This window comes from Dictyostelium purpureum, assembly GCF_000190715.1.
Source record: "Dictyostelium purpureum unplaced genomic scaffold DICPUscaffold_605, whole genome shotgun sequence".
Taxonomy (NCBI): Eukaryota; Evosea; class Eumycetozoa; order Dictyosteliales; family Dictyosteliaceae; genus Dictyostelium; species Dictyostelium purpureum.
Genome location: NW_003519939.1, coordinates 62 through 12,026, shown reverse-complemented (window position 1 = coordinate 12,026; position 11,965 = coordinate 62). Strand labels below are relative to the sequence as shown.

The 11,965-nt window shown below is 21.2% G+C and overlaps 6 protein-coding genes across 6 annotated transcripts; 3 read left to right on the top strand and 3 right to left on the bottom strand.

The window, feature by feature from the left end:
- Nucleotides 1-110: 110 nt before the first annotated feature.
- DICPUDRAFT_159717 (uncharacterized protein) lies at nt 111-335 on the top strand (the record flags this gene model as incomplete). Its single annotated transcript, XM_003294634.1, has 1 exon — nt 111-335. One exon carries the CDS (start codon nt 111-113, stop codon nt 333-335), a length of 225 nt encoding a protein of 74 aa, XP_003294682.1.
- A 161-nt stretch (nt 336-496) lies between these two features.
- On the top strand, nt 497-1,617 carry DICPUDRAFT_59190 (uncharacterized protein; the record flags this gene model as incomplete). The annotated part of the gene is made up of 3 exons (XM_003294633.1): nt 497-725; nt 799-1,322; nt 1,396-1,617. The coding sequence occupies exons 1-3, from the start codon at nt 596-598 to the stop codon at nt 1,615-1,617; spliced, it is 876 nt and encodes a 291-aa protein (XP_003294681.1). The 5' UTR covers nt 497-595.
- Nucleotides 1,618-1,806: 189 nt separating this feature from the next.
- Nucleotides 1,807-2,748, bottom strand: DICPUDRAFT_159715 (uncharacterized protein; the record flags this gene model as incomplete). Its single annotated transcript, XM_003294631.1, has 2 exons — nt 1,807-2,120; nt 2,727-2,748. The coding sequence occupies 2 exons, from the start codon at nt 2,746-2,748 to the stop codon at nt 1,807-1,809; spliced, it is 336 nt and encodes a 111-aa protein (XP_003294679.1).
- Nucleotides 2,749-3,532: 784 nt separating this feature from the next.
- On the bottom strand, nt 3,533-5,176 carry DICPUDRAFT_51655 (uncharacterized protein). The gene is made up of 3 exons (XM_003294630.1): nt 5,098-5,176; nt 4,040-4,573; nt 3,533-3,949 (listed from the first exon to the last, which is right to left on the bottom strand). The coding sequence occupies exons 1-3, from the start codon at nt 5,122-5,124 to the stop codon at nt 3,686-3,688; spliced, it is 825 nt and encodes a 274-aa protein (XP_003294678.1). The 5' UTR covers nt 5,125-5,176; the 3' UTR covers nt 3,533-3,685.
- Nucleotides 5,177-6,018: 842 nt separating this feature from the next.
- DICPUDRAFT_43792 (WD40 repeat-containing protein) lies at nt 6,019-7,112 on the top strand (the record flags this gene model as incomplete). Its single annotated transcript, XM_003294632.1, has 3 exons — nt 6,019-6,120; nt 6,203-6,417; nt 6,515-7,112. The coding sequence occupies 3 exons, from the start codon at nt 6,019-6,021 to the stop codon at nt 7,110-7,112; spliced, it is 915 nt and encodes a 304-aa protein (XP_003294680.1).
- Nucleotides 7,113-7,681: 569 nt separating this feature from the next.
- DICPUDRAFT_85132 (uncharacterized protein) lies at nt 7,682-11,685 on the bottom strand (the record flags this gene model as incomplete). Its single annotated transcript, XM_003294629.1, has 3 exons — nt 7,682-8,223; nt 8,308-8,571; nt 8,644-11,685. Coding segments are annotated over 3 exons (3,846 nt in total), but the record flags the coding sequence as incomplete, so codon positions are not given.
- Between the last annotated feature and the right edge of the window lie 280 nt (nt 11,686-11,965).

The following is an 11,965-nucleotide window of genomic DNA, read 5'->3' as shown; positions in this document are numbered from 1 at the left end:
AGAATATACCAACAATAAAAATAAACGATAATGGGCAACCAGAGGTTCCCACCAATTGTTGGGGTTCAGGTTGTGGTCCTTCGTGTGTTTGGGAAATTTATTTTAATCAAATGGAGGAGTATAATAAGAAATTAAAAATACTTGATCCATATGCCAAGCCAATTCCGTTAGATACCTCAGATAATAATGAAGATCCAATGCAATTCTTTTTAAAAATGGAAAGATTAAACGCGATGGAACAACGTAAAGCAGAATTAAGAGCTCAAATGGAAAAAGATAAAAATAATAATAACAATAATAATAATAATAATAATAGTAATGATCAATCAAAATAATATTTCCAAATTTAGCTAACCATAGCATCATTTACAGATAAAACACTAAATTTTCAAAAAAAATAAAAATTAAAAAAAATTAATAAAAAAAAAAAAATTAATTTTTTTATTTTTTTTTATTTTTTTTTTAAACACATATATTATAAATATTTGTTTTTATTAATTTAGTTTTAACTCTATTCAACTTTAAAAATATTAATATATATATATTGTAATAATAGTTTTATTTTTTAATTTTAAAATTAAATAATTAAAATAAAATGGTAGATCTTCAAAAAGTTTTAAATGCTAAATTTAATAAATATGAATATCATCTTACTACAAAACAAGTTTCTTTATATGCATTGAGTATTGGTTGTGGTAGAAAAGATTTAAAATATGTCTACGAAGGTATATTATAAATAGCTTAATAGATGTAACAAGTATAATAGGAATCTAACTTTTTTTTTTTTATTTTTTTAAGGGTCACACGACTTTTCAGCATTACCAACTATAGGTGTAATTTTTCCAGGTCAAATTATTGTAGATATTATTAGTGAAGGTATTCCAGGATTAGAATTTGATCCAATGATGTTATTACATGGTGAACAATATTTAGAAATTAAAAATCCAATTCCAACACAAGGTATTTTTGAAACAGAAACAAAGATCACCGGTTTATATGACAAGGGTAAGGGTGCATTATTACTTTTCGATTGTCTTACCTCTGACAAGTCAAATGGAAAACCAATCTTTTTAAATAGATTTTCATTTTATATTAGAGGTATTGGTGGCTTTGGTGGACCAAAACAACCAGTAGAAAAAACTGAAAAAATTCCACAACGTAAACCAGATGCAACCTTTTCACAAAAAACCACTGAAGATCAAGCTGCTATTTATCGTTTAGCTGGTGGTGATCTCAACCCATTACATATTGACCCAGAAATGAGTAAAATTGGTGGTTTCAAAGTTCCAATTTTACATGGTTTATGTACATTTGGTATTGCTGTATGTATTATTTAAATTTTAATAATAAATTAAAAAAAATATTAACCTTTTCTTTTTTTTCTTCTATTAACAGAGTAGAGGTGTTGTTGAACATTTTTGTGGTAATGATCCAAGTAAATTAAAGAATATTAGAGTTCGTTTTAGTAATATTGTTTATCCAGGTGAAACTATTGAAAGTGAATATTGGAAAGTTGACGATAAAGTTTTATTCCAATCAAAAACAAGCAGAGATGGTAGTTTAGTTTTAACAAATGGTATAGCCACAATTGGTTCATCAACAAATAGTTCATTATAAACCATCATCATTTTAATTTTAAATAAAAAAAAAAAAATAAAAAAAAAAGAAATAAATATTTAAAGATAAATAAATAAATAATTATTGTTTTAAAAATTAATTTTTTATATTTTTTTTTAAAACTCTTTTTTAAAAAAAAAAAGTTTTTTTTTTATTTATTTTGAACACTACTAATAAAAGTTAAAGAATTTAATCGAATAAGCCCATACCCATATCGTCATCTGATTCTTCTTTCTTTTCTTCTTTCTTTGGAGCAGCTTTTTGTTCAGCGGCAGCTGGGGCAGCAGCAGCGGCGGCGGCAACTGGGGCGGCAGCAGCACCTGATGAACCAGCATTTAATAATAAATCTTCAATGTTGGTTTTGGCTAATAAACGAGCATATAAACCTGGCCAGAATGGAGCAACGGTGACACCAGCAGCTTCTAATAAAGTTTTGATTTTGGCATCAGTGATTTCAATGTTGTCGTCTTGTAATAAGAGACCAGAGTAGATACAAGCGAGTTCTATAGAAATAAAATAAAATTAAAATGTTAATATTTTTCGTAATTTTTTTTTTGATAATGTATTCTTTTTTTTTTCTTTATTCTTTTTTTTATTTGAGATTGTGATAGTAGTTTTATTTATAAAACTATTATTATTATTATTATTATTATTATTAATATTTTGATAATAAAATATTAATATTTTGATTATAAATTGTTGATAATTATTATTCTATAGGTTTTTTAAACATTATAAAAATTAAATATTTTGCTAAAATAACCTAAAAATCCACATAATTTTTTTATTATCTCTTTTTTATTATCTCTTTTTTTTTTTATAAAAACTAATATTGCTAAAAATTCCTGCAACCCCTCTCCTCCTATATCCAACTATTATAATCTATTTCTTTTTAATTTGATTGTTATTTGATGTTTGTTTAATTTTCGTATTTTTTTATCCAAATAATTTTCTATCTCTTTTATATTTATAAATATAAATATTTTTTTTGATCAAAAAAAAAATATATTTATAATATATTATTATTATTATTATATTTTAATTTATCATTTTAAAAAAAAAGAATAAAGAATATAAAAGAAAACATTGTTATAATGTTATCCACGCACCTTCAACTTTAATTTCTGACATGTTGGATTATGTGAGTTATAACTAGAGAAAAAAGAGAAAAGAAAAAAAAAAAAAAAAAAAAAAAAAACGAAAATTAGAAATATTTTTAAAAAAAATTTTGAAAAAAAAAAAAAAAAAAAAATTTTCAAAAATTTTTTATGTAGGTTCGAAAATAGTAAATTTTAAAGCCTAGACAAATGATTGCCCGGTGTTACTAAATTTTAAATGAATGTTTCATTATTGTATTGCAACTAGAATTTAACTTTAACATATATAATATATGTTTTCTATTAAAATAGTTTTATTTTCATTTATTATCAATTATAATCAAATATATGATAATATTTTATTTTTTTTGAAAAAAAATTACATACCTTTAAAAATATTTACATAAATTTTTTGTTATGAAAATGTAAAATAAAAATTTTGTATTTATAGTTTTTTTTTTATATCTGTTTTAATTATTTAAAACAAATAAAATAAATAGAAATAAGATTTTAAATAATTTTAACAAAATTAATTTTCTTTTAACTTTCTGAAAAAAAAAGAATAAAAAAATAATAAAAAATATAATAACCCCCCATTTTAATATTAACTAAACACAATTCATAAATTAAATGAAATTATTTAATCGTTATAATCAAAAATTAGAATCATGATTTAGTTAATTAAAAATAAAAAAAATAAAAAGAAAAAAAGATATTAAATATCTTTAAAATTTAAATGTTTTAAAAAGTTTTTTTTTTAATTTAATATTAATTATTTTATAATTAACATTTAAAATATTTGATTGTTATTATTTTTAGCAAATTTGTTATTATTTTAGTTTTTTCATTTTATCACTACTATTTATATTACTTGTATATTTTTTTTTTTTGTGTTTTTATTTTATATTATTATTGATTTTTTGGTTATTGTTATTGTTATTATTATTATTGTTATAAATATTATATTAAATTTAATCTTTGAATGAAATTTTTCTGGTTTTAATGACACTCCATTTTAATCTCTTCCAGTAGAAGAGTGGGAGAGTAATGATACCTAAACCAAGAAGAATCTTCAAACCTAATTTCTTTCTATCATCATGTTCTGGTTCAGAGGCCCAACATAAGAAAGTTGAAACATCTTTTGACATTTGTGACATTGAGTTTTCAGTGCCATCATCGAATTCAACCATACCGTCAGATAATGGTGGGGCCATAGCAATTTTAGTACCTGGGAACTATTGTTTGAAAAATTTTAAAATTAGATTTCTATTTTGATTTGGTGAAATAAAAAAAACCTAATAAAACTAAAAAAAAAAAAAACTTACATATGGATTGAAATATTGGCCATTGACAATACGAACACCAGTTGGTGGATCCATGTAACCAGTTAAAAGTGAGAAGACGTAATCTTCATGAGCACCACGAGCTTTGATGATTAATGAAAGATCTGGTGGGAGGGCACCATTGTTTGAGAAACGAGCAGCATTAGCATTTTCGTATGGTTTTGGATGGAAATCAGTGATTTGACCTTTACGTTCAAACATATCACCTTCTGAATCTGGACCATCCATAACGGTGGTATCAGCAGCCATAGCTTTTAACTCTTCTGGAGTATAGGCAACATTAGCTAAATGACGGTATGAAACTAAATTTAAACTGTGACAAGTTGAACAAACTTGAGTATAAACTTGATGACCACGACGAATTGAAGCATGATCAAATGATTGCCATGGGAAACGATGGTCCCATGGGTACTTAGCTGGGGCAACAAAATCGTCTGATAATAAAGTTGTTGAGGTAGTAATAGCTGCAGCAGTACCAACAATACCACTAACAATTGCAACTTTATTTAATAATCCCTATAAATTATTAATTTAAAAAAAAAAATATATTTTTATGTTAATTTATTATTATAATTTTTAATTTTAATAAAAATTGTTATTATTATTATTATAGTTTTGTGAAAATATTATTTATTATTATTAATATTGTTTTTATTGTTATTATTATTAACATTCTGAATTATCTAAACTTTTCTCTTTCAATTTTAATTGTTTTTTATTTTATCTTAATGTCATAAATATTTGTTAATTTTAAATTAATTTCTTTTTTATTTTATTGTCCTCGCACTATCCCTATATTTGATTTAATAATCTATTATCATTTTTATCTATTCTGTTTTTGATATTATTATTATTATTATTACTGTTTATTATTCTTTTTATTTTTTATTTTTTTTGAAATTGAAAATTTTTTTAAATATTATTTTTCATATTATTTTTATGTGATAAAATTTATTTGATTATTTTATTATTATATTATATTATATTATTTAAATTTTATTTTTATTTTAATTATTGTTTTATTATTTTGGTAATATTACATTTCCAATCAATTTTTGAGCAAACATCTTTAAAGTTAAATTATATAGTTGATTTTCACAACTATAATATTATTGAAATAAAAAGATAAACGTGTTGTATGAAAAAAAATGATCAAATGAAAAAAAAAAAAAAATTTAAAAAAAATAAAAAAATAAAAAAAAAAAATAAAATTTTTAAAAAAAAAAAAAAAAATAAAAAAACAAAAAGTTGTGTGCAAAAAAAATAATTGTTTTTTTTACGAACTTTCATAGTTAACACAATTTGATATTACTGCTAAAAAAAAAAAATAATTAAATAATTTTTTTCATAATATAATTTTTATTATTATTATTATAGAGAATAAATAATTTTTTAAAAAAAGAATGATTATAAAATTAAATTTATTATTATTAGTATTATTATTATTATTTATTTCTTTTTATTCAATATTTTATTTTTTTAAAAAAAAAAATGAAAAAAAAAAAAAAAAAAAATGAAGAGGTTTTTTATAAAAATTTTAGATAGTTTTCATAATTAAATTATCCTTTTGGTTATTTATACCTAAATTATATTTATTTTAAATCTATTATTTTTATTGAGGAATTCAATATTTAAATGTGAAGATCAATTTTTTTTTTTATTTTTTTATTTTTTTTAAATTTTATTTTATTTTATTTAGTTTTATTAATTTGTTTATAGTATTATATGGTATTATTATTTAATATTCTAAAATTTAAATATTAATAAATAATTAATAAATAATTAATAAACAAAAGTTTTAAAATAATATATAAAAAAATTTTAAAATTGTGATTTTTTTATTTTTTTTTTTTTATTTTTTTTTTAATTTTTTTATTTTGTAAAAATTAAAAAAAAAAAATATTTTATTAATAATAACAATAATTTTTGATTTATATATATACAAATAAAATAAATATATAATGCCAGGAATTATTTTAGCAACAGCAAGTTATGATCATACAATTAAATTTTGGGATCCACCAAGTGGTGGATGTTATCGTTCAATTGATTGTGGAGAATTTGTGAGTATTTTTTAACAATCAAAACTAATTAATTACTATCATTTTTATTAATAAATAAATATTATTTTCAAAATTATTATAGCATATTAATAGATTAGAAATTACACATGACAAACATTATATTGCAGCAGCAGGTAATCCACAAACTAGATTGTTTGAAGTTGGTACTAATAATAATACACCAACTATGAGTTTTGATGGTCATAAAGGTAATGTTACAGGTGTTGGTTTTCAAAAAGAAGGTAAATGGATGTATACAGGTTCAGAGGATGGTACAGTAAAAATTTGGGATTTAAAGTAATAATTTTAGAATTATATCCACTACTATATATTATATATAATAATAAATATCATATGATATTAATATTAATCATTTCAAATATACTATTTTTAGAGCACCAGGATGTCAAAGAGATTATGAATGTAGTGCACCAGTTAATACAGTTGTTTTACATCCAAATCAAGCAGAGTTAATTTCAGGTGATCAAAATGGTTCAATTAGAGTTTGGGATTTAATATCAAATACATGTTCAAGAGAATTGGTACCAGATGGTGAAGTTGGTATTACATCATTAACAATTTCAAGTGATGGTGGTTTGGTTGTAGCATCCAATACCAAAGGTAAATGTTTTGTTTGGAGATTAGGAGATGACGATACATCAAGATTTGAACCACTTCAAAAAATGGATGCTCACGAGGCACCAATTCTCAAAACTCTTTTTAGTCCAGATACCAAATTATTAGCAACATGTTCTGCAGATAAAACCGTTAAAATTTGGAGCACAAAAACTTTCCAAACAGTTCAAACTTTAAATGGTCATCAACGTTGGGTTTGGGATTGTGCATTTTCAAATGATTCAGCTTATCTTGTAACTGGTTCAAGTGATCATTTATCAAAACTTTGGGATTTACATCAAGGTGAGGCTGTAAAAACTTATTCTGGTCACATTAAAGCAGTTAATGCTGTTGCATTAAATGATTTACCAAGATAAAAAAAAATAATAATAATAATTATAATTATAATATTAATAATAATAACAAATAACAAATAACAAAAAATAATAGTAATAATATTTATTTTTGTATTTTAATTTAAATAATAATATATTAAAGACAAACTCATTATTTTTTATAAATATAATATATAATATATAATAGTAATAAAATTGTAATTTTAACAAAAAAACCAAAAAAATTCCATGGTTTATTTTAACTTTTTTTTTTTTTTGGTACCATGTCCCAAAATCTATATTTTTTTTTTTGTGTATGGTATCAATGGTTTTAAAAATAATATCTTTTCATTCTATTTGCATTTTTAAATACTATTGTATTCCGTTCGTGGTTTTTTCTCAACTATTTAATAATAAAAAATAAAATTAAACGGTTTCCCAAAAATTTGTGTTTATAAAAATGATTAAAAAAAAAAAATTTGGTTGCCAACAATATTTTATTTTTTATTATTATTATTATTATTAAATTAATTAAAAATTAAATAGTTAGGGAAAATTAATGAAAGATTAATTTTTCCAAAAGATTAAATAAAAATTAAATAAAAATATTATTATCTAATATTAATATTATTGTTATAATTATTATTATTATTATTATTATTATTATTATTATTATTATTATTATTATTATTATTGATATTACTATGATTATTATTTGAATTTTCCTGAAGAATATTAAAGTTTTCTTCATCTGGATCATTATAACCACGAGAAAAGGATTTAATTATAAAATCTGGACAAAATAACATTGCTTTTGTAATGATTGCAATATTTTTGGCGGCAATAATATCACGATTACCACATCCATGTAACTCTGAAGCCTTGCATTCCAAAATTTTGTAGTTTCCATTGGACTTTACTAATTTTAAGTTATGATCAAATTCTTTAACTGTGGATTCGGGGAAATTTGGGAAAATATTTCTAAGTTGTGGTTCTTGGGCGATCACACATGATGGACATCTTTGGGAGGTAAGATGTTCATCTATTGTCAAAACAACAAAACCAATTGATTTTGTTAAATTTGCGATTCTTTTGGTGGAGTAGGAAGTAGGAGCACCTGGTGAATTATGAGAGAAACCTCCTGCACCAACACCTATTTAATTATTTTATAATAATATAAAAAAAATTATATTAATATTATTTTAAAATATTTATTTATTATTAATTTTATATTTACCTATTATAATAAATTCCTTCCAAGAAGAAATAATTTTTAACTTTTCTAAGTGCAATAGATAGTTATATTGGGTACTACCTATTTTTTTAATAACAAAAGCCTCTATTAATTTTTTTAAATTATTTTCTTGCCTTTGCTTTGTAATGAATCTTTTAATTTGAATTTTTATATTTTTAGGGGAATATAAAATATTATTTATTTCTCTTTCAATTTGATAATTTTTCAAATCAAATTTTTCTTTTAAAAAATTAAAAATATTTCCATCTTTACAAAAAAAATTAAAGTATTAATAAAATAATATGAAATATTATAATTGTATAGAATATGAATACATACCATTTGGAATTGGTTTAGAGTTGTTTATGAAAGCATGATGGTAGCTTTCAAAAAGATTTTTCGACTCTTGGTTATAGTAATGGGTACCTTGCTTTCTATTATAGGCCCTTGTATTTACAACCAAAAAATCTCCACGAGTGGTGGTGCTATTAATATCACTTTCATGAACCATAGCAAACATATCTCTTCTTCCAGTGTCCATAGAAAAAATATGTGTAAGTTTATTAATATCAACAACTGATTTGATTTGATTTATTTGATATTGATGTAGTTGATTTTGATTTTGATTTTGATTTTGATTTTGATTTTGATTTTGATTTTGATTTTGATTTTGATTTTGATTTTCATTTAAAATTTTTTTTTGTTCATTTTTCTGTTTAAATTTGTTTTTAATTTTATTATATATCTCCTCATTTAAACCTAAAAGATTTAAACAAAAGTTTTCTTCAATAATTTCATTACTTTCATGTTGCGTTTTAACCTGCTTGATTGCTTGTAGTTTTGTGTATATTTTTATCTTATTTTTTATATCATCGGGTAAAAAATGAAAGGCTGCAACAGGTTTTTTTTGGAAAAATGGTTCTTTATAAAATAATTGACGATAACAATGAAAAATTTTACGATGCTCCTTGCTAACTTTTGTATTGGCATTCCCTTTTTTGAAGAAGAAACTAGTATCTTCAGATTTATGTTGAAATGGTGGGGCTTGAGATTGAGATTGTATATCTATATCTTGAGGTGCTAGATCTATATCTTGAGGTTGATCTAAAACTATATTTGATGTTTTTTTTTTAAATCTAGATTTAATTTTATAAACATCAATTTCTTTAACCAACCTAATTAATGTTTTGCCACCAACTGCAATAATAGCTAATTTTTCGAAAGAATAGCCATGTCTTGAAATAAAACTCGAAAGTTTATCTGGAAACATTCTACCGATAAACGATTTCATTGAAGTTTCTTTTTTTTCACCACCATACAATGGAATATGAATATGCTTTATCCAATCCAAGTCTATAGAATTATATTGGATCTTGTTTTTCTTAAATTGTGGGAAAATAAGATTTTTGGGTCTAAAGTTATTCTTGAAACTTAAACCAGTAGAGTTTTGACTTTCAATGGTACTATTCGAGGGGGTGGAACTAGCTATATCTGAAGCAACAATGGGACACTTTTGGAAGTTCAAAAGTGAGCATGTATAATCGCAACTTTGAGGAGTGCTATGATATTCTAATTGTTTTAAATCTTTTAAAACAATTGTTCTATTATTTTTTTCTAATGAAAACCAAAATTTTAAATCATCTTTTTGATTTATTATTGATAATAATTTATAATTTTCATCATTAATTATTATATTTGAATCAAAATGAAGGGGTATATTATTATTATTATTATTATTATTATTATTATTATTATTATTATTATTATTATTATTATTATTATTATTATTATTATTATTAATTCTATTTATAAAAATTCTAAAATTATTTAGAATTTTATATTTTTTAATTATTATAGAGGAATTTTTGCAATTATTACAATTTGAATATGTTTTCTGAATATTATTTATTGTTTTGATAAGATCTGATAAATTATTAGTTTTATTATTATAAATATCAATTTGATAGTAATATTTGTGATATGTATTTATTTTAATAGGACAATTATTACATTTTAAAATTTCACAACATAAAATTTTTGAATTGTTGGAAATATTTGAGTGATTTTTTATAGAATTATAATATCTATCAAATTCAATATTAAATATATCATTTAATAATTTATCATTATTAATATCAATATCAATATTATTATCATTTAAATTATTATTATTATTATTATTATTATTTATATTATTATTATTATTTAAATTTTCTAAAGATTTATATAAATATTCTAAGGTTTTAATTGAATTATTTTTTAATACATTTTTAAAATAATTATCATCTTTAAATTGTCTAATAATTCCATAGAGTTTCGAAAATAAGAGATTTGTGGATTGATGATTAATATTATTATTTTGTATTTGTTTTATAATTGAATAATATTTATAATAATAATTTTGATATTGAATTTGATTGGAAATACTATCAAATAAAAAATTATTTTGATTAATATTTTTTTGAAATTGATTATTATAATAATTATTATTATTATTATCTATATTATTATCTATATTATTGTTACTATTATTATTTTGATTATTTTGAATATTATTTCCATTAATTATTGAATTATATAAATTATTTAAATTTAAAACTAAATTTTGATCATTTTTAATATTATTATTTAAATTATAAAAAATTGTGCAACTTTGATTAAAATATGAAATATCTAATTTTTGAAGTTTTGATAAATTTTGATCATTACAAATGATTATTTCACTATTATCTTTGGTTAAAACTGATGAAATATAATGACCATTATTTGAATGACTACCAATATGTTTTGATATGGACTTGAATTGATAAAAATATCTTTCATAATCATCATTATTATTATTAAAAATTTGAATTTGATTAATTATTTGAAAATTAATTTCTTTTTTTGATTTTTCAAAATCACCAGTTAAATAATTGAAAACATTTCTTTTGAAATTAATGTAAAGTATTTTAGGTTGCTCTAAAAGTAATTTTCTCTCTAAAAAATTGTTTTTAAAACAAAATGGACAAAAAATATTTTCGTGTGTCATTTCAATAATACTTTTGCTAATTTTGTTTGTAATATCTGTGATTTGAGATTCTTCTAAACAAGAGGATTCACCAATATCTCGGGTGAAACTATGATCTGTGATTTGAAAACAAGATTTACACATTCTAATAATTTCTCTTTTTAATAATAGTTGAAGGGTAAGTGGATGATGTTTTTTTTTAATTTCTTGTTCAAATATTTCAAGTTTTTCTTTTCTTTGAAGTTTAATTTCTTCTTTCAAAAAATCAGTATCTCGTTGATTTAGAGGTGTTTTATTTGAATTTTCTTCTTTAATTTTTTTATAACTTTCTTCTTTCTTTTGATCTCTAATTCTATCTTGATCCTTTTTTTCTTTTTAATAAATTTTTGAAAATCATTTTGGTCTTTAATTTCTTTTAAAATTTGATAAAAATTATGTATATGAAAATCATATTTTGAAATAAATTCTTATATTTTTTAATATATTTTAATTTTAGAATTAATTTTTAATCTAATAATATTCTTCTTCTTTTTCTTCAACTGTCACTTGTTGTTGTTGTTGTAATATTCTATTATAAATGTATCAACATTGATAAAATGATAATTCTATATATCTGTTGAGATGATTTCATTACCAGTATTCTTTGAAAAC